General features: G+C 36.2%; 1 protein-coding gene and 1 long non-coding RNA gene across 5 annotated transcripts in view; one reads left to right on the forward strand and one right to left on the reverse strand.

Annotated features, from left to right (window-relative positions):
* LOC111393618 overlaps positions 1-1,558 on the reverse strand; it is a 2,483-nt gene extending 925 nt beyond the window's left edge. The window contains exon 1 of the long non-coding RNA XR_002702457.1: positions 982-1,558. This is a non-coding gene — a long non-coding RNA (uncharacterized LOC111393618). The remainder of the gene's footprint in view (positions 1-981) is intronic.
* Positions 1-22,904, forward strand: part of LOC111393616 (probable acyl-activating enzyme 16, chloroplastic) — a 25,705-nt gene extending 2,801 nt beyond the window's left edge. Inside the window, exons 1-12 of one of the 4 annotated variants that reach the window (XM_023019232.1) lie at positions 7,133-7,261; positions 7,931-8,142; positions 10,183-10,301; positions 10,758-10,907; positions 11,065-11,132; positions 11,235-11,314; positions 11,597-11,709; positions 13,770-13,928; positions 14,044-14,097; positions 14,178-14,258; positions 20,950-21,087; positions 22,494-22,904. In XM_023019232.1, the coding sequence (XP_022875000.1) occupies positions 7,245-7,261; positions 7,931-8,142; positions 10,183-10,301; positions 10,758-10,907; positions 11,065-11,132; positions 11,235-11,314; positions 11,597-11,709; positions 13,770-13,928; positions 14,044-14,097; positions 14,178-14,258; positions 20,950-21,087; positions 22,494-22,748 (1,446 nt within the window). In that variant the 5' untranslated portion in view covers positions 7,133-7,244 and the 3' untranslated portion in view covers positions 22,749-22,904. Of the gene's footprint in view, positions 1-7,132; positions 7,262-7,930; positions 8,143-10,182; positions 10,302-10,757; positions 10,908-11,064; positions 11,133-11,234; positions 11,315-11,596; positions 11,710-13,769; positions 13,929-14,043; positions 14,098-14,177; positions 14,259-20,949; positions 21,088-22,493 lie in introns of those variants that run through there. The other 3 variants (XM_023019231.1, XM_023019235.1, XM_023019233.1) reach the window with 3 other exon arrangements.

Raw genomic sequence — 22,904 nt, forward strand, 5'->3', positions numbered from 1 at the left:
GAAAATAGGGGCCCCCCCCCCCCCCACCTATTGTGGGGTTTTTCTGTCAAGAGGCGGTCAACCCCCTGTTTCCCAAGCATTTCCCTATTCTAATACCCCCTCAAATTGATGCTGATGTGTCTGCAAGCATTAATTTGCTGAAGAGAAAATTATGATGAAGGCAAGTCAAGAATTTAGTGAAGATATGTAGTATCCACGACCTATTGAGTAGTGGAAATGCGAGGGAAAGCGATGACTTTGGAATTATATGCGTCTCAGATATATTGACAATCCACTTCAATATGTTTGGTGTGTTCATAGAACACCGGATTAGCCGTAATCTAAATAGCACTAGTGTTGTCACCATGGAAAGGTGTAGGCTGTGAGTGGGAAACACCAAGTTCAGCTAGAAGATCGCACAATCGTACAATCTCAGAACATACGGCAGACATAGCTTAGTACTCAGCCCTAGTAGAAGACTTAGAAACACAATCCCATTTCTTACATTTCCAATAAATGAGAGCATTACCTAGAAAGATACATGTTGAAATCCCGATTATGCAGAATATTCCAACTTTCCTTATTAGCAGTTTCAATTTAGGAAAATTATAATTCTTGTAATTAGGAAAATTTTAGGAGATTTTTGGATTGATTTAGGGATATTGTCTTTCCTTGTTTAAACTTTATACGTATACTATAAAAGGATGTAGTTAGAATGTAATTATTCAATAAAAAGAGAATAAAGAATTTCTCTAAATTCACATGTATCAGAGCAAGCCGTGTAAAAGCCGATGACTGACATCGTCGACATCAGTAAGGAGTCAATGACTTTCGAATCTCACGATGGTGAAATCGAAGCCATTCACACAACGGGTTTGGGGGGAATTGACAATTCATCCTTCTAACTCACCATAGAAAAATTAAAAAAAAAAAAAGAAGAATTTCAGACAATGGGTTCAGTAAATTAAACTTGTAATCAATGGAAAAGGTAAATTAGGATACCTAACTGGTGATACGAAGCAGCCCCCCACGACTAATGTTGTACGTTTACAGCGATGGAAGTTAGAAAACTCTCAAGTCACCGCGTGGCTTGTGAACTCCATGAAGCCCTCCATTGGGAAGACGTACATTTTCCTACCAACCTCAAAAGATGTGTGGGACGCAGTTAGAGAGACATTTAGATTTCGAAAATTCTTCCCATGTCTTCAAAATCAAAACCAAATTGTGGGAAACCAAACAAGGAGACAGAGATGTGACGGAATATTATATGGACATGGTGGCTTTATGGTAAGAACTTGACCTGAGTACAAAGGAAGAGTGGGATTGTTCGATTGATTACGCATGCTACAGGAAGAAATTGGAGAATGAAAGGGTGTTTGAATTTTTGGCCGGCCTTCACCAGGAATTAGATGATATCAGATGAAGGATCCTAGGGCGGCAACCACTACCGTCGACGAGGGAAGTTTTTCAGAGATCCACTAGGAGGAAAATCGAAGGCGAGTGATGCTGAATGTTGGAAGAGACGATGCTGGAGAAGAGGAAATGTCTGGGCTGCGAACGAAGAAATCTGGGTCTTTCAAAATTGAGCCAAGATCGGGTGATAATAAATATGGAAATATGCCCGGTGTTGGTGAAATTAATTCAGGGACTGGACCGGCTGTTTTTTCAATAATGGGCCTAATATTTCCAATAATAGGCCTAGCAATTTTAATACTGGATTTGGTGGTGGGGGCCCATATTCAAGAAGTGTAACTAATGGACCAAGCACAAAACAACAAAAGGGACGACCGTGGTGCGAACATTGTCGTAAATCGGGACACAAGAAAGATACTTGTTGGGATTTACATAGAAAACCAACAGATTGGAAACCAAGGCAGAATAATAGAAATTGAGGTTATCAAACTTCAATGGACAATGGACCATCAAACTACCAACTCGGGCGGTACTTTCAATCCTACACAGATAGAGCAACTCTACAAAATTTTCTCGAGTCTTCAACAATCCGATCAGTCTTCCCAAATTGGCTCTTCGAGCTCACTAGCTCATAGAGGTAATTTCCTACAAGTCTTAAGTGCTACCTCCGAACTTAAAAATCCTTGGATAATTGACTCAGGAGCCTTTGATCACATGACGGGCTCCTTCAACCTATTTTCGTCATATACAACTTGTAGAGGTGACTTCAAAGTTTAGATTGCTGACGGGTTACTCTCACCTATCGCAAGAAAATGGAGTATTTGAATATCTGACTCTATAACTTTAAAATCTGTCCCTCATGTCCCTAATTTACCCTGTAATTTGCTATCTATAAGCTAACTCGCGAAAACCTCATCCTTCACATTGTTTTTCGGGACCTATCATCAGGGAAGACGATTGGCAGTGCTAAGGAATGTGAGGGGCTCTACTACTTGGACGAGGTTGATATGAGTAAGCAATATCGAACTGCAGTTTGTGATTCTGCATCTATTCTTAGTGATAGTGAAATCTTGCTATAGCATTTTAGATTGTGACATTCTAACTTTCAATATTTGAAACATGCATTCCCTACTATTTTTCAGAATAAAAAATTAGTCAACTTTTAATGTGAATTTTGTGAACTTGCTAAACATAAATGTGCCCCATTCCCAAAATCCACATATAAACCTTCAAAATCATTTACTATGATTCATAGTGACGTTTGCGGTCCCTCATGCATTCCTAATCGAAATCATACAAAACACTCGAATTTTTTGGGTGTATTTATTGAAAGAAAAATTTGATGTATTTATCAATTTCCATTAAATGATACAAACTCAATTCCAAATGCACATACAAATCCTTCGCACAGATAATGGCACTGAATATTTCAACAAAAATTTGGGGGATTTTCTCCAAACTCATGGGATACCAAAGCTCGTGTGTTGAAACCCCTCAAGAAAATGGGGTTGCCGAACGAAAAAATAGACATCTCTTAAAAGTTGCTAGAGCTTTAATGTTACTTCCAATAAGCCAAAACGTATTTGGGGCGATGCTATCTTAACATCCACCTATCTAATCAATCAAACGCCTAGCCGTACTTTAAACTTCGAATCACCTCTCCAAAGATTTCAAACGTTCTTTCTGACCTCTTGACTCAACTCAAACCTACCTCTCAAGATATTTAAGTGTACCGCATTTGTCCATATTCATACCGATCATAGAAATAAACTGGAACCTCGGGCTATTAAATGTGTCCTTCTCGAATACTTATCTACTCAAAAGGGGTACAAATGTTATGATCCCTCTACACAAAGAGTTATTGTCAGTTTTGATGTCAAGTTCTTTGAAAATATTCTATACTTCAGCAAAACCTCTCTTCTGAGGTAGAATTTGAGGAAAGATCGGTACCTAAACTTAGACCTCCACCCTTTAGAGTCCATGCCATTTATGAGTTCATCTGTGCTATTTACAGGAGGAAACTTGAATCCAGGGAGGAGATGCAGAAAAACAAAGAGGCAAGGAAATACTTATTTATTCAAGGAAACCGAAAACAAGACATCAAGAGTACCTTACACCTAAAACACAAAAAGAGTCGAAACCAATGATAGTTCCAGAGCCTCTTGACACCAGAGATGTGCCAAAATCAATAGATATTAATCAACCCATCACACTCGAAACAAACTTGATCATGTACTCTTCACCCTATCTCAAAGTTCATGTCATATAATGCTCTATCTACAGGATTTCGTAGTTTTACCTTTCATCTTGACAGTACCAAAATTCCATGGGATATACATGAAGCTTTGGAAATTTCAAAATGGAAAGAAGCAGTTATGGAGGAAATGCAAGCATTAGAAACAATGAAACTTGGGAAGTAATGGATCTACCAAAAGGAAAAAAATCAGTTGGATGCAAATGGGTCTTCAATTTAAAATATAAATCAGACGGGATAGTAGAACGGTATAAAGCACACCTGGTTGCGAAGGGATACTCCCAGACCTATGGCATTGACTACACAGAAACATTTGCGCCTATGGCAAAATTAAATACAATGCGGGTACTCCTATCATTAGCAGCAAACTTGAATTGGCCCCTCCAACAACTGGACAATAAGAATGCTTTTCTAAATGGAGAATTGAAAGAAAGAGTATACATGACTATAAAACTAGGTTTTTGCAAAGTAAACAAAAGGAATCGAGTATGCAAGCTCAAGAAGTCTTTGTATGGATTAAAGCAGTCACCTAGAGCATGGTTTAACAGATTTGCAAAAGTGCTAAAAAGGCTAGGATACCAACACGAACAGTTAGATCACACTGTTCATCCAACAGTTCGGCGATGGAATTAAGATAATCTTAACTGAATATGTTGATGACATAATCTTGACAGGAGACAAAACAGTTGAAATAGAGAAGCTTAAGGAGAATCTAGCCATTGAATTCGAAGTAAAAGATCTGGGACAAATGCGATAATTCTTAGGAATGGAAGTAGCTAGGTCAAAAGGGACGATCAGCGTATCATAGAGAAAATATGTTATTGACCTCTCAACTGAAATAGGAATGCTTGGATGTAAATCCAGTGATACATCGATTGATGTGGGGACTAAAATTGAGAATACCGACAAGGCAGTAGACACAGACAGATATCAACAACTAGTAGGTAAATTAATCTACTTGTCACACACTAGACCTGACATTGTTTTTGCAGTTAGCATGGTAAGCCAACATATGCACTGTCCGAAAGAAGTCTACCTAGAAGTTGTCTATAAAATACTCAGATATCTCAAATGTTCACCGGGAAGAGGATTATTCTTCAAAAAGGATGAAAGGAAAGATGTGAAAGTTTTCACAGATGCAGTTTGGGTAGGTTCCACAGAAGATAGAAGATCAACCACTGGATATTGTACTTTTGTACATGGAGAAGCAAGAAGTAAAATGTAGTTGTCAGAAGTAGTGCTGAAGCAGAGTTTAGAACAGTAGCATAAGGAATACGTGAAGGATTATGGTTGAAGAAACTCCTAGAAGAACTACATGTTGCAATGAAGTTTCCAATTAAACTGTATTGTGATAATAAAGCTATTATCATCATCTCTCTCAACCCGGTGCAACATGATCGGATGAAACACGTAAAGGTGGACAGACACTTCATCAAAGAAAAAGTGGAAGAGGGGACTATTTGCATGACAGGAACAAATCGTAGGCATCTTCACCAAAGGATTACCATAACCAAAATTCGATGATTTCATTTACAAATTGGATATGATCAATATCTACAATCCTACTTGAGGGGGAGTGTTGAAATCCCGATTATGCGGAATATTCCAACTTTCCTTATTAGCGGTGTCAATTTAGGAAAATTATAATTCTTGTAATTAGGAAAATTTTAGGCGATTTTTGGATTGATTTAGGAATATTATCTTTCCTTGTTTAACCTTTATTTGTATACTATAAAAGGATGTAGTTAGAATTTAATTATTCAATAAAAAGAGAATAAAGAATTTCTCTGAATTCACAATACAATACCTAGTAGTAGATCAACAAGAATCAGGACAGCTAGCCTAGTCAGCATCACAATAAGTGGTGAGCTTAATGGACATCCCCTAGGGAAAAATAGACCACGATGAGGAATGCTGATGAGGTATCGAATAATGCGGCGGACAACTACTGGATGGAGATGACAAGGTGTGTCCATAAATTTACTGACACTATGAACGGCAAAGGAAATATCCGGACATGTGGTAGCGAAGTAAATGAAGCTGCCCACCAACTTCCGATATAAAGTAGGCTCTGGTAGAATATCACCCCCGTCTTTTCGATACTTAACATTAAGCTCCAACGAAATATCAACCAAGAAGGCTTCAGATAAATTAGCCAACCTAATTAAATCTTAAATGTATTTATGTTGATTTAGGAAGATACCATGTGGTGCTAAATGAACCTCCAAGCCAAGAAAGTAAGTGAGATAACTGAAGTCTTTCATATGAAAAACCGAGTGGAGATGTTGCTGAAACTTCTGAATAAGAGTGTAATCAGATTCGAAGATAATATCATCATCCACATATACTAACAAGAGAACAATCTCAGCAGTATTCTTGTAAAGGAATAGATGTGGTGTACTAACTCTAAGTATAAGAAAAATCCAAGAGTGTCCATTGGGGATCAAATGATTTGGAGAAGATGTATAGGGTTCTTAAGGTGACGGTGGGGATCAAATGATTTGAGGAAGATGCATAGGGTTCTTTGTGATTTGGGAAGATAAATCTGATTTGCACGATTGGGATGAATTGGAGACCTGTTAAGTCTTGTATATGATGAAGGTAAAGTCATGCAAGGTTAAACGCATTGGAGCGACTTCGCTGACGTGGAAGATGCATTGGCACTTAACTCAACACATGAAAGGATTTAACCGGCCAGCTGGATTTCCCGTGGTTTACGTCAACACATTTATTTATGTTTGGCATTGGGTGAGTGATGGAGATGGATGGAGCAAAGTTCAATGGTACAATGAATGAAATTTTGTGAGTAAATCGTAACATGATATAAATTTTAGTGGCCAAAGAAACATTTGACTCCCGAACCCAATCACAGATAAACTCCTACCTTAACGAAGAACTCACGATCTGCAGATGAAGAACCCATGATTTGCAAACTAACCTCGATTTCTTGCCGAAAATCGAAGAACCCAGAGGAAACTGAGATTGCAAACCTAACTTAGCTTCGATCGAGATCGAGACTGAACAACTATGCTGTAAACACGAAGAGACCCTTTAGATTGCATTAGAGATGGTTGACACCGACCAAGAATCGACCGCAGAAATCGACAAATTTGACTCCGTGGAGATGGATGGAGCAAAGTTCAATGGTCACTAGGACAATGAATGAAATATTGTGAGTAAATCGCAACATGATATAAATTTTAGTGGCCAAAGAAACATTTGACTCCCGAACCCAATCACAGATAAACTCCTACCTTAACGAAGAACTCACGATCTGCAGATGAAGAACCCATGATTTGCAAACTAACCTCGATTTCTTGCCGAAAATCGAAGAACCCAGAGGAAACTGAGATTGCAAACGTAACTTAGCTTCGATCGAGATCGAGACTGAACAACTATGCTGCAAACACGAAGAGACCCTTTAGATTGCATTAGAGATGGTTGACACCGACCAAGAATCGACCGCAGAAATCGACAAATTTGACTCCACACCCACTGCACCGAAACCACAAGAAGCGACTGCCAATGGCGCAGGAAACCACGAAAAAAAATGCTCAAGGAAAATTTCGGGGCTCTAATACCATGTCAGTTGTGCTGAATGATCTTTCCCGACATGTACTGATATAATTTATAGTGTGTTACAGTAAAGGAATTTAGGAAAGTTTTGCTGTACAATAAAATAAAATCCTAATTCTATGGCAACTACCAAATCTATGCAATTTATATACGGAAAAAGTTGAATTAGTGTGGTCAAAATTCTAATATATATCTCATAAAATCTGACCTTTTTAAACTTCGCAATTGAGAATAAGCTTTTTGAAATCGATATCTGGCAAATTCAACAAATTGTTTTTTGTGGCACTATGTCAACTTAATTTAACCACTTCTATTTTGCATTAGTAATAAGAACAATTGCAATAGTAATGGAGTGGTATGCTTAACTAATCTTCTTTAAAATGTATATACTATGACTAGATATGCAGCAATATGGTGTCACTTTTTGAAATGGTTTGGTATATGCTTCTGGACAATACAGGATATAAATGCAAAATGATTTTATTATATGATGCGAGACTTCAATGCTTCCCACCTCTCTGTGGGGGAAACATCTTATTTGATTCATGCAATGTCTTAGGCAATGATTCATCATTGTTACCGTAGAAGAATATTTTCACCCTTTTGGGTTGCTTATATTGGAAGGTGGTGAATCTATGAGAAAAATGATGTCCATTGTTTTTGCTCTAGCATCCATTGTTTCTTGATGTATTACTGCTATAATTGTAGTGTGGCACTGGTTGTGGATGATCCTGTTTTGTACAACAAGATTTCAGAAACCTTTCATGCCCGAGCTACTATAAGATTTGTCATTTTACTGTGGGGAGAAAAATCAAGCATAAAAGATGTAGCAACAGCAGAAATTCCTATTTATGGCTATAATGAGATAACAAGTATGGGTCAAGAGAGTCATATGGCTTTGCTTCATTCTGAAGATGCCAGTAAGTTGCTCTGCAGTAATTGTTCAGTACGGTTGATAAGTGATAGATCTATATTTAATCGCACTTGATTTTAACAGAATAACAATCAATCATTTTAAGAGTGGTAACTCAATTTTTTATTTAGTCAAGCTATGCCTTTCCATGAAATCTTACATGCTTTCTTTGACATGCAAGGTGTTAGTTGAATCCCACCAAGTTTTAGTGCCAGAAGGTGTAGGACTGGGTAGATTAAATATTAATTATAATACGTTGTTATCAGATATCTATTAACCAATTCTTTCCTTATATAGGTAAGTCAAATCGCATAGAATTTGGGAAGAACCTGGGATTGATTCCAATTGTAATTATTTTCCTTATATAACATGTAATACTCTATAAATTGAAATCAATACTTACGAAAAAGACATTAAGCAAATTGACAGTTGTTAATACTAGATTATGAAATATTTCATTAACTTACATAAAGAAATTCCTGGGTTGTTTTTCTTTTCTTTTTGTTTATTTTAGGGCTCATATCTACTTTGTTTAACATTTATTATGTCATGATCAACTTTTTGAAGAGTTCGGCTCTTGGAGGTGAGGGAGAGAAGATGATGAAAATAATAAAAATAATTCATCCTATGGAGTTCAAAGCTAAGTGTTCTAGTGTTTTAGTAAGGTTGGTTTGTTATTGTTGACAAATTATTCCAGTAGATGTTAAATTTTAAAACAATGCGAGACGAATGAAATAAGAGTATTATGGTGCCTTATTACAAAAGTAAAGGAAATATTCAAGGTTGAGTGAATCAGGTATTACTCTTCGAAAATTGTGGTAGAGGATGATTAAGAGATTGAGGTTTATTTCAAATGTATTATGGTTTTAGGGAAATAGATCAGCATTATGTAAGAGTATTATTGAAGCTATTTACCTTTCGGAATATTGATGAGAAAGTTTGGACAAAAGAAACATGATTTATGTATGTATCCTTTTAGAAAAGCCAATAGGGTGCTCAATAAAGTGATATGGTGGGTTCTAGAGGCAAGAAATTTATGTTACATATATCAACGTTTTTTAAGATGTGTATAATGAGCAGTCTGAAGTTTAAAATGTGGTATCGGTAGTAGTAAAGAATTTTCTATTAGTGTAGGTTGTCCTTATCTTTTCATTATCTAACTTCCGAAATAATTCTACACTTAGGTCCTGAAACTATTGTCCAATAACTAATAAGGTCATTAAACTTTAATAACAGTGAACTTAAGTCCTAAATTTAAATTCAACTAGAACTAAAAATTCAGTATGTTACATCTGACACTTGATCAATACAATACAAAAGATCGGCCTCCTTGAAGTATGAAGCTCTAGTCTACCTCTCCAAGTCAAGTTATCTCAGTTGAGGAGAAATGATTCTAATAGAGATAAAGTTTAAATATAATTTTAATTTAGTGTTTAAATAAGATTAGGTTAAGTTTAATATGTTGATAAAATTCTAGTTTATTAGAAGTTTTATTGATTTTATATTATTTGTTCTATAATCAGAGAGCTTATTCATTGTAATACACACCTTTAAATATATAATAAATTGATTTTCTTCTTTGCCCTCAATTCTTCTCTTCATGAATGCCCTTTCTTTTCTTTTTCTTCAATTATTTGTTGTCAAATTAAAGCTTTGAAACTTGTAATACTGGTATTATAGTTGCAAGCTTTTTTTTTTTGAACAATTTCTAGTTTAGTTCCATTTGATGTTGTAATGAGGTTGATCACATGGTATTTGCACATACTGGGCACAAATAAGATTTCCATTAGTGTTTACTAAATGATAATATTGATATAAAAGTTAACTTAGTAATGACGAACAATTTATTTATCATCTTTTGCTATGCATCTGGAAGGATGCAAGGGATGACATTGCAGACTAGTGACATTAATTTCAGGGAAGCAATTTATTTATGGTTAACTTAGTAACGATGAACATTTTATTTATCATCTGTTGTATCATCTGTTGTTATGTATCTGGAAGGATGCAAGGGGAAGACATTGCTGACTAGTGACATTAATTTCAGGGAAGCAATATATTTGTGAAACTATCTGCTCTGATGATGTTGCTACGCTTGTATATACAAGTGGTACCACTGGGAATCCCAAAGGTGTTATGCTCACACACGAGAATCTACTTCACCAGGTTGAATGTTTATTCTATTCTATTATCTCTAATAGACTATGCCAAAGATTTCTTCTTCTTCTTCCTTTTTTATTTATTTATTTATTATTATTATTATTATTATTATTATTATTATTATTATTATTATTTTGTGAAATGGAGTTGGGGGATCTGGTAGGACTATAAGAGAATGAAGTTAGCTATGCCTGTTGAAATTTCCACTTCATTTGGATCTTTTAATGTAGTGTTCTCCATCTGTTGAAAGGTATTTTTTTATTTTCCTCTTGCATGAAAGAGAGGAGCATGTATTTCTTTGCTGAGAAGAACTTTTGCTATACGTGTGATTTCTTGATAATGACCATATGGACTCAGACGTACCCCCCTGCGGGGAAAAATCTAATGCTTATGTTATTTAGTCGTTTGTATGATGTATCCTTCTTAAGGACCTTGTCTGACCATGTATATGCTTCTATCTAGATTAAAAATATGTGGGACATTGTACCTGCCATGCCTGGGGACAGATTTCTAAGCTTGCTTCCACCTTGGCATGCATATGAACGAGCTTGTGAGTATTTCATATTTACCCATGGAATTGAGCAAGTATACACAACAATAAAAAATCTGAAGGTATGTTATTTCCCTTCCTATTAGGAGTTGCTTTACTTCTATCCTTTTAATTTTGTGGTCATGACCTCACCAAAAGAAAAAAGTTCGTGCAAAAATGAATTAATTGTTGTTTGATTGTGAAGGTGAAGAGTTGATCAGTTTATTTCTTCAATTGTAGGAAGATTTGCAATGTTATCAACCTCATTATCTGATTTCTGTTCCATTAGTGTATGAGACGCTTTACAGGTAAATCTGACTGCCTGTAAGTATTTACTTTCATCATGCACTGCAAGTCATTAATTATATGAATGTCCCATGCATATCTTGGGACAAGCAATAATTTTTCAGCACATTGTTGCAAGTTGTGAAAGAGGGTTATTATAATAAGAAGAGGAACGATAGAACAGGAAGTTTACCTCCAAAAAGATGTAAGAGTGACATTGTTCTTTATGCATTCACCTGATATTTATTTCTTTTGGTTTGAGTTTTTGTTACTTTTTATTTTTATTTGTGTCATTCCAATTATGAAGGTCTATAATATGCTTTGTAGAGATATTCACGTCTATGGTTTACACTACTTTCTTTCGGTGCTAAATGTGTTTTATGTTATTTTGCACAGTGAAGCCATTTTTAGATCCCATGTTTCATAGTTATACCTTTTCAACTTGATTAATTCCATTACTGTTTATATATCATTAACACTGTTTTAGTTTGCAGAGGGATTCAGAAGCAACTTAGTATGAGTTCTGCTGTACGTAAACTTGTTTCTCTTCTATTCTTGAGGATCAGTTTAGCATATATGGAGTCTAAACGAATTTATGAGGTTGAATCCTAATCATATTCTTTATTTTTCCAGAATTTGTTTTAACTGTTTATCTGCTCAGAACATTATAATTAAAGATCACTATACTGATAATTGTATGCATGTTGTTTCTCTTTTGTATTATAAGATGTATCCCATTGTATTGACCACTGTCTTTTTTGCTGAAGATAATTATCTCTGATGGCATAATTCTGTATTTTTTGATGGCATAACTTTTAGTGAATGGTCTTTTTAAGTTTTTTGTGGGCATACGAACTCTTGTCCCTTGATGAGATAATATGCTGTTTTGATAGAATATTAATTTTTCTTTGCTTTATGTGTGTTTATTGAAGATTCGTGTATTTTGACAGTCTCTTTCTCTAATTAAATCGCAGCCAAATATCTTGAAATCCCACTGTTTTTATCATAAAGTTTACATTCTATCTTCTTTTGGCTTAAACATTAGACAAGGATATGATCTAAGATGATATCGGAGCTGGTTTTTGAAATTTTGATTGGTACAAGTCTTGGCACCTATGAGATACAGATACCGAATTTCAGCAAGATTACCCTTTTCTGTTTCTAACATAGCTTGATTGCCCTCCTCTTTTTCATAAATCTAAAAGAACCCATGTTGTTTCAAATAGGAGGAATTACTTACTTGTAGTATATGAAAACCCTTCTGATAAACCCTCATTTAAGGCTATTATCTGAGCTTTTGAAATATGATTAAATTTTTCTTTTCTGAAAAAGAGGGGATTAACGAACTATTCTAAAATTAATGGTGCCTAACGCCTTCTAACCAGGTGACATTGCTAAGAGATTCTTGTGGACATCTATTTTACGCTTTGGTCTTCCTAACTTTGGTGCTGCACCACATTTTATAGTATTCACACATTCACTTGCAACTTTTAAAAAAAATTCTCCTTTTTTATATGGTAGGTTTACTACTTCATGAGACCACCTGTTTAACTTTAATGGCTTAATACTAGAGCAGACTTCATCATATTGACTCAGAATAACAGTGAAAGCTAGTGTACGATCTCTCTGTTAGCATGAGATTTACAAATCCATGATCCCTTCATTCCTTTAAAATCATCTATTAAAACCACTAGATTCACTGGTTTAAAAAGTAATGTGACTAGTGTAATGGGTAAAGTTAAGAGAGATTGACCAATAAACTCAGGGTGAGGTAATTCGGACATTAAGACATGGGTCATCCTTGATACAGTGGAATGAGAAAAACAAGATGCGTGCACCTAATTCCATAATACATATGGGATAAGTTTTTTGAGGAGTTTACATGAGGTTGAAGTGTGTAAAAACAAAGCACCAACCTATGTGTTTTATATTAAAATAGTACTTTAGTTCAAAAAAATAAAAATAAAAAGTATAAAACGACATTTATTTTCCTCCAAATGAGCGAAGTGGTCTCCAGTATATGTGAACTACTCAAAGGTGATTTGCTGAGTTTTTGCAAATGTTCTTTGCAAATGCTGGGTTGTTAATCTGAAAATAGCTGAGGGTAATTAGTCATTCAAGGAAATCACTCAGGGTAGCACCATCTAAGTTGCTATACAAGATACTAATGCATGCTGGTAAAAACCTGAATTGCACAGCAGGCAATCAAAATAATATATACTGGTGGACACCAGTGAATTGTTGGAAGCCAATAGAGATTGTAAGTTCAATGGTACTATCATGGAGTTAATGTGAGAATGAGGAAGACAAGGAGAGAGACAAAGGGAGCGGCTACAGTGGACCCAAGGGGTTTGGACCGTTTAGTCGTGACCTAAAGTAGAACTGTGAAAAGGGGAAAAGAAGAAAAGAAGAGAAGGAACCAACTTAGGAACATGTCACTTGGGCATTCAAAATGTAAAAATAGATCATTACGATTAAAAACGTAAGTTGGATTTGACCTGAAGTCATCTCCCAAGATATCTCCATGCAATACCATTTTGAGACCTTGCACTCTTTGAGATGATCAAGATCTCATAATTAATTTTAATTAACTGTTTTTCTAAAACTCATTCTCATTCTTATGTTTTACACTTAATTAATAAGCTTGTTCTTTTTTCTAGGGGAAATGTCTTACAAAAAATCCAGAACAGCCTTTCTTCCTTGTTTCTGTTTTTGACTGGTTGTGGGCAAGGATTGCTGCCGCAATATTGTACCCATTGCATATGTTGGCAAAGAAAATTGTCTACAGTAAAATTCATTCTGCTATTGGTATTTCAAAGGTTTGGCATTTCTGTATCATACTTCTATGCATGTGCCATTTTCCAATTCATTTTTGAAAGTTCTTACCGTTATTAGACACAAATGACTAAAAAAATTCCTTCGATAATTTTGCAGGCTGGCATAAGTGGAGGTGGTAGCTTGCCATCCCATGTGGACAAGTTCTTTGAGGTAGGAGCTTCTTCATTCTTTGTTAGCTATGGCAGGAAAAGGGTATGATTCTTCATCTTACTGTTGATCTGATACTGCAGGCTATTGAAATAAAAGTTCAGAATGGATATGGTCTAACAGAATCATCACCTGTGGTTGCTGCTCGACGACCAAATTGTAATGTAATAATCAATTAATCATATATGATGCATTTAAAATCAATGAACTGCTGCATCTTTTCCCTTCTAATAATGAGTTCAGAATCAATGAATTTCTAGTATTTGTTCCATTAGGGCAATGAAATTTCTATTCAAAGAAGAATATAAAAGGTATCTGAAATACTTCAACAGTCTCGTTGACATAGTTTAAACATCCATGGGCAATGTGGAAAATAATTGGGTCGGAACGTGTTACCATCCTATATAATCATGTAGCGTTGTGCCGCTGGCTAAAATATCAGCTGATATAGTTAAAATGGACTCACCAATACAATACCTCGTTATCGGCATAGCAAAATTGACATTGTTAATGCTGCAAGGTCACATTTCAAAAGGCAATTTGAAGTATTTACGAGGCCAATGCATATTTGGTTTGAACTATTTTTAATTTAGATGTCTATAAATTTTTCTCAAAATTTCCTAGAAAAATCAGTGTGAATATTTGAATGAATAGAACTGCTATCAAGAGCTAAGCCAGTCTAATAAGTTGTCTCTAGGAAAGTTACAAGCAACTTTGTGCAAGCCAAATCAACTTTTGTTTTTGGGGATACAAGAATTGATTATTTCTGCCGTTGAAACTTCAAAGTAGATATTTGTTTGTTTATTTCAGATCTAGAACCATCTATGAGAGTGAAGAGAAAGATAATATTCTTCTTTTTATAATATGAGCTATACATCGTCCCTTTTATAATACAAAGAAAGGAAAAATAAAAGGAAAGAAAAATTGCCTACCAAATCTAAAGATTACAATAATCAATCAATCCATTAATAACTACTCTAACTATGGAAATAAATAATTCCTAAACCCGTTTCTAAAATTATTGTGATTTCATCACTCCCACTAAAGTTGGATCATAAATATTTATCATATCCAACTTGAAAATGAAATCATCAAATTTCTATCTTGATAGTCCCTTGATGAAGATATCTGCAGTTTGTTCTTGCGTAGGAACATAAGTCATGCAAATGGTTCCTTCCTCAACTTTTTCCTTTATGAAGTGTCTGTCTACCTCTACGTGTTTTGTTCGATCATGTTGAACTGGATTAAGAGAGATGTTGATAGCTGCTTTGTTGTCACAATAAAGTTTGATTGGTGGCTTTATTGTGACATATAGTTCTTCTAGGTAGCTTCTTTAACCATAGTCCTTCACATATTCCTTGCGCAACTGCTCTAAATTCAGTTTCGGCACTACTTCTGGCAACTACGTTTTGTTTCTTGCTCCTCCAGGTTACTAGATTTCCCCATACAAATGTACAGTAACCTGTAGTAGATCTCCTATCATTTGTTGATCCGGCCCAATCTGCATTTGTGAAGACTTCCACTCCTTTTCTTTCATCCTTTTTGAAGAATAGCCCCCTTCCTGAGGAACCCTTGAGATATCTGAATATCTTATAGACAGCTTCTAAGTGACTTTCCTTTGGAGAGTGCATGTGCTGACTTACCAAACTTACCGCAAATGCTATGTCGGGCCTGGTGTGTGATAGGTAAATTAGTTTTCCAACCAATCTTTGATATTTGTCTATTTCTATAGGATTTCCTTCGTTGCCATTTTTTATTCCAATATCTATGGGTGTATTGTTTGGTTTACATCCTAGCATGCCAGTTTCAGTTAGAAGATCGAGAACATATTTTGTGATACAATGATCCCTCGTCTTGATCTAGCAACTTCCATTCCCAGAAAATATCGCATTGATCCCAAGTCCTTTACTTCAAATTCAGTGGCAAGACTTGTTTTTAGTCTTTCCATTTCTGTTCTGTTGTCTCCTGTCAGAATGATATCATCAACGTATACAATCAGAATAGTTTTAGTACCATCTACAGACTGCCGCAGGAACATAGTGTGATCTAATTGTCCTTGGTGATATCCTTGATTTTTCAACACTTTTGCAAATCTATCGAACCATGCTCTTGGTGACTGTTTGAGTCCATATANTGATACTTTCTGAGGTGGAACTACCATCGGTTCTGATTCTCTTGGTGCTTCAGTCGTGAGATTCTCTATGTACTTTGATTTTGACTTTCGTGAGTAAACTAATATTTCCTTATCCTTTTGTTTTTCTACGTCTCTCCCTGTATTCAAATTTTCCTTTGTTAATGGCGTATTAGCATTGGATGGAGGGATAAATAGAGAAGGTTCAGGAGAGGAGAGACTGAAATCAAAGAATCGATCTTCTATTAAGATCTCCCCCTGAAGAGAGGTTTTTTCAAAGTACATTTTATTTTCGAAAAAAGTGACATCAAGACTCACAAATGTTCGTTGTGTGGAGGGATCATAGCATTTGTATCCTTTTGTGTAGGAGAGTAGCCAATTAGGACACATTTAATTGCCCGGGGATCGAGTTTGTTTCTTTGATGGGGATGGACATGTGCGAAGGCAGTACTTCCAAATACTCGTAGGGATAGATTGGAGCTAAGACGAGAAGTTGGAAAAATTTTCCAAAATTTTTGGATGGGAGTTTCGAAATTTAGGGCTCGACTAGGCATTCGGTTGATGAGGTAAATGGATGTAAGGACAGCATTCCCCCAGAATATTTTAGGCATGTTTGTAGTGAACATTAGGGCACGGGCGACTTCTAATATATGTCTATTTTTTCGTTCAGCAATCCCATTTTGTTGGGGAATATCAATGCATGAACTTTGATGGACTATACCATGTGTTCTGTCGCCTAAGATGTTGTTGAAATACTCTGTGCCATTATCAGTGTGTAAGATCTGGATTTGGGTTTGGAACTGCGTTTGAATCATAGTGACGAAGTTGACAAACACGCCCTGAACTTCAGATTTATCTTTTAGTAGGTAAATCCAACAAATTCGAGTATGATCGTCAATGAATATAACAAACCATTTAGAGTAAGTACGATTTGGAATCCGTGGGGGACCCCATACATCGCTATGAATCATGGAGAATGGTTTCGATGGTTTGTATACGGATTTTGGAAATGGTGTACACTAATGTTTTGCAAGTTCACAAATTTCACATTGAAGATCAAATGTCTTTTTATTCAAAAAAATAGAAGGTAGTACACGTTTTAGGTATTGAAAGTTGGGGGTGTCCCATTCTAAAATGCGATAACATAATTTCGCTATTTCTAAGGACAGACGCAAAATCACAAATTTTAATTTGACACTGTTTACCCACATCTGCCTTGTCAAAGTAATAGAGTCCTTCACTTTCCTTAGCACTGCCAATCGTCTTTCCCGATGATAGGTCCTGAAAAACACAGTAAGATGGAAAAAATTTAGCAGAACAATTTGAGGATTTTGATAACTGACTTATAGACAGTAAATTGCAAGACAAATTAGGAACATGAAGAACAGATTCCAAGGTTATAGAGTCAGAGATTTGAATAGTCCCTTTTCCTACTATGGTGGAGAGAGATCCATCTGCAATTTTAACCTTGAGATTACCTGCACATGGCGAGTAAGATGAGAATAAATGGTAGGAGTCTGTCATGTGGTCCAAGGCTCCTAAGTCAATGATCCAGGGTGTTTTTCATTGAGTGACAGATTTTAAGGCTCTCAAAAAGTTACCTTTGTGCGCTAGTGAACTTGACGGGTTATCGATTTGGCTTGATGATTGTAGGCTAGAAAACATTTTGTAGAGCTATTCCATCTGCTCGGCATTAAATGCACCACTTGAGTCCTTGGATTTTCCTCCCTGATGGTCAATTGATGCTTGATTTCCACGGTATTTATTACTTTGTCTTGGCTTCCAGTTGGCTGGTTTTCCATGCAAATCTCAACACGTGTCTTCGTTATGTCCTGGTTTACGCAATGATCACACCAAGGTTGTCCTTTTTGTTGTCTTGGGTCTGACCTATTTGTTGTTCCTTTTGAATAAAAGCCCGTATTCTCAAACCCATTTGTTGACCCAAAATTAGAATTTCCTGGACCATATTTTAAAAGACCCAATCCATTGACTTTCGGCTCACTGTTGGACAGCCCAATAGACGACCCAATCCCTTTTGACAGTAAGGCCGAAGACTCAATCGCAGAAGTCGAGCCAGCCATGCCTGAAGCCCCTCCGATCGTCTCCAACGTGATTTTTCTCCGGCTTTCTTCATGCCTGACCTCCGTGAACACCTCCCTCGTCGACGTTGAGGGTTTCCGGCCAAGAATTCGTCCCCTCACTTCATCTAGGTCGCGGTTTAGTCTGGCCAAGAATTCGAAAACTCTTTCGTTTTCCAGCATTTTCTTGAATCGAGCACTGTCGCCTGCGCAATCCCATGCCTCTTCGGTGCTCAAGTCGAGTTCTTGCCATAAAGTCGACATCTCCGGGTAGTACTCTGTCACATCTCGGTCGCCTTACTTGGTTTGCCGGAGTTTGGTTTTGAGTTCGAAAATCTGGGATGAGTTTTCGGAATCAGAATATGTCTCTCTGACTGCATCCCATACGTCTTTTGCAGTGGGCAGGAACAAGTACGTCTTTCCGATGGTGGGTTTCATGGAGTTTATCAGCCAAGCAGTCACTAATGTTTTCTGAGTTCCATTTTTGGAGAAGAACCGTGTTGGTTGAGGCCGGCTTCGTTATCTCCCCAGTGAGGTACCCTAATTTTCCTTTTCCATCGATAATTAACTTGATGGATTGAGCCCATTCTCGAAAATTCTTCCCGTTCAATTTTTCAACCGTTAATTGGAATGATGAGTTTTCTCCCAAGCCTATGGCAGAGACAGTTTCTGACTCGCCATTGAAGGAGTCAAAGATTGTGGAGCCTCTACTATTGGCGGTGGCCTCTGTCATTGTTTTGGCTGGTTAGGGGGCGAGTCTGTGCTCTGATACCATGAAGAGAAAGATAATATTCTTCTTTTTATAATATGAGCTATACATCGTCCCTTTTATAATACAAAGAAGGGAAAAATAAAAGGAAAGAAAATTTGCCTACCAAATCTAAAGATTACAATAATCAATCAATCCATTAATAACTACTCTAACTATAGAAATAAATAATTCCTAAACCCGTTTATAAAATTATTGTGATTTCATCAGAGAGTAATCTCCGCATTATCAATTGCATAATTCAAATTATGCAGAATATGTAATGCCTTGTATTCTTCAATAAAAAATAGAAAAAAGTGAACAATATTGTAACAAAGGAAGAATCTTAGGAAATTCTATATACTGCTTTTGCAATAGATCCAACTTGTGAACTGGAAAAATATTTAGAAATCCACCACCCAAGTTGGCAGATTTTTCGACTATCATGCCAATGCTGAGGAGAAGATATTTCTCATCCTTGGCTTGCTTAGGAGTTTGGAATGGCCCAGCGGAAAACCCATTTTGTAATATCAGCTAGTAGGCCCTTGGTAGGTATGCAAGGAGTTACATATCAGTCCATTCTCAAGTTATTCTTTTATAAACTGTTGGTTCACTTCCAGGTGGATTAGATTGTGTGCAAATTGTTTGCTAACTTATTGCCACAATGAAGTTGATTCCAAGGTTACTTATCCAAAGCAACTCACGTATTCCACGTGCGATTCTCGTTATCCCTTGGGTCAAGTACACGATGATATACCGTATCCAAAAGAGTTTTGGTGGAAAATCCAAACATAGTTGTAACATCATTCAATCTAATAAACCTGAATTTCATTTGAATGCTGGACTTTGCCATCACCAATACTGATTGCTTCTTGAGAGTGTAGTACCCTGATGTTGACCTTTGGTCTATTAATGACTTGGCTCAAATGACATTCATGTAGGTTCCAGGATTAACACTATATCCTCCTCTTTGTCCACCAAGTGCTTTTTCTTTCCTTCAGCTTGTAAGATGGTTCTATTGGAGTCCCTGTCAGTTTTCAACCATTTCCTGTCTCCTTTAGAAGATTCAGAATATATTTCTGTTGTGGGTCTACTATTCCTTGAGTAGAGTGTGCAACTTCCTCCCAAGGTGAGTCCATGAGCTTCCCTAGGTGTTTGATTTCAAATTCCTTAGCTATCTGGGTCTTCATTCACTTCATTTCCCCTGGGTCATTACATGTCAATCAACAAATGGTTAGAAATTAATGGAATATATTCAGGAGAAAAGTGATAAGCCCCCAATCCGATTTACTTACACGAGGAGAGGGAAGAAGGATTGATGCACAGTCAGCAGAAAGGAGCATAATTCAGTTGCAACTAGTTTTCAGTTAGGGGTAAATGAGTAATAGCATGTATTAGGAGAATTCCAATAAATGTGTAGGGTGGTGGGTTGTTTGGGATCATCTGAACACTGGGAATTCTGTTAGAGGGGAGAGACCGGGCCTCTCTAATAGCCCTGGAACTTGTAATTTCTTCTTCTTCTAGCTAATTGCCTAAGTTCTTCCAATTTCCATTATTCTTTTCTTGCCATATTTGTCACTCGAGTTGCAGGGTTCTATCAAAAAGGCTCCCTGGCAGATTACCCACTATGGAATATAAGTTAATAATTTGACGTAGCCACTATCTATATTGTCGTTGTGTAACTCCTTTTAAATCTTCTTCCTCTTCAAAAGAAGACAAACAACCAGGCTTGTGTGGATTTCTAAAGCATAGAAATCGGTCTTAGCTGATCAATTCACTTCTTTTGAACAGTCTAAATTCTTGTCAGTTTCAACTCTTAATATTCAGAATGTATTTCTACAGTATCTTCTTTTTGGTATAGTATGTTACTTGACAGTGTCATAACTTATCATTTGAAGGTTCTTGGCTCAATTGGGCATCCTCTCAAACATACAGAAATAAAAGTTGTAGATGCAGAAACAAACAAAGATCTTCCTTATGGTTCAAAGGGCATTGTTAAAGCTAGGGGTCCACAAGTGATGAAGGGTTACTACGAGGTAACATTTGGAAGCTCTACTTCTTGTCAAATAACTTTTGAATTTATATAACTAGATATTTTAGATCCATGAATGTAATGTAGCAATATTTTTCTCGTTATTTGTCATTATTCTTGTATTAATTCAAATTTCTGATTTAGACTAGGCCATCAATCCCCTACCCTTCTTTTTCAATGGCTATGCCTCCTTCGTGAATGGTTTCTGGTGGCAAGCTGCAATATTTTTTTCAAGTATATGAATCTTGCAATCTCTCTACCATATATTGTTTTTTAGTTCAATTAGTAACGCAGAAATGAAAGATTGTATCATTCATATGCATTTAATTAGATTTTGTCTTAGGTTTAAGTCAAATGAATGTGTGTCACTCTTTAATAGCTTAAGTTTTTGGGTGAGGTGGTTCAACATAGTATCAAATTAACAAACATCATGAGTTTAAGTCCACCCATTTATGAAAATTATGCATGCTTTCGAATATGAAAAATGAATTCAGTGTGAATGTGAGGGACACGTGGAAGACTTGCTTAAATTAAAATTTTTTTCCCTCTCTAATGGCTCAAGCTCTTAAATGAGGTGGTTTAACATACTTCTAGGACAAGTTAAAGACATTGATTCGTTTATTTGAACTTGTGACACTATAGCTAGGTTTTCATGCACAAATCAACCTACATCTGATCTGCTGTTAAGTGGAAGATGCGAACTGGAGGCACAAACTTAACATTTCGCTGCCATTGGATTCTTTTTCTATGAACACTAAGGCTTCTTTTTATCTATACATTTCAAGAACCCACAAGTACTACCCACATGTCCACCACTCGTTTCTATCCATTTATTATCTAAACTGTTTACGAACACTTTCCAAACATGACATTAGACTTTGCTTCAAAACCCTGCAGAAAAATTTGATAAAATTATATTCTACTGATTTCACTACTGGTGTCCATCTTCTCTACTTCTTGAACTACAAATGGTGTCTATCGAGATAAGTATTTGCAGTCATTCTGGTGTGTTTGATAAACTTAACAACCTTCATGCTCAGTTTCCACCTTGTGATCCGAAAATATATATTGTTTAAAGAATGTTGTGCAAACCTGCTGTATAACATAACAGAAATAACAGCAACAACATCGACCATGTAACATATGCATCTTGTAGTTGTCTTCCATGCGATCCTCAATTTTATTTCAATTTATAGATATACTGGTTAGTCCCAAGTGACTTGATGACTTGAACCATATCATGTTGATTTGCCCAAATATGTTTTTTACCAAATATAATGTTAGGTCCTCAGGTGATCTACATGGTGTTGAGCATTATATACATATGTATGAGGGCTACTACTGCTAAATTAGGTTGAGTAGCTTCTATATCAAAGTTATTTACCTTTTCTTTTGGAAATGATAAAATAGAACCCGCTCGCAACAAAACAAACATTAGACGAAAATGGCTGGCTGAATACAGGTGATGTTGGCTGGATTTGTCCTCATCATTCTATAGGACGAAGCCGTGATTCTGCAGGTGTTATTATTCTCGAAGGACGTGCCAAGGACACTATAGTCCTTTCAACAGGTAAGTTAAAATGTTTATTAGTATGCATGTTTTTCTATCTTTTGGCGAAGTACTTGAAGTGTAAAGAAAAAGTGCCTTTTAATGTAGTTCTGTAAATCTAAATTCTCTAGAATGTCTTAGAGAGAACAGAGTTGAAGAATCTTCTATTCCGTGGATATTACGAATGAGTCCGTAACCATCTGATTTTCGAGAAAGTTTTAAAATAAATAAGTTCATACTTATTTGGTATGAAATAATTAGTGAATGGAACC

This window comes from Olea europaea, chromosome 4 (genome assembly GCF_002742605.1).
Source record: "Olea europaea var. sylvestris chromosome 4, O_europaea_v1, whole genome shotgun sequence".
In the NCBI taxonomy this organism is placed as follows: domain Eukaryota; kingdom Viridiplantae; phylum Streptophyta; class Magnoliopsida; order Lamiales; family Oleaceae; genus Olea; species Olea europaea.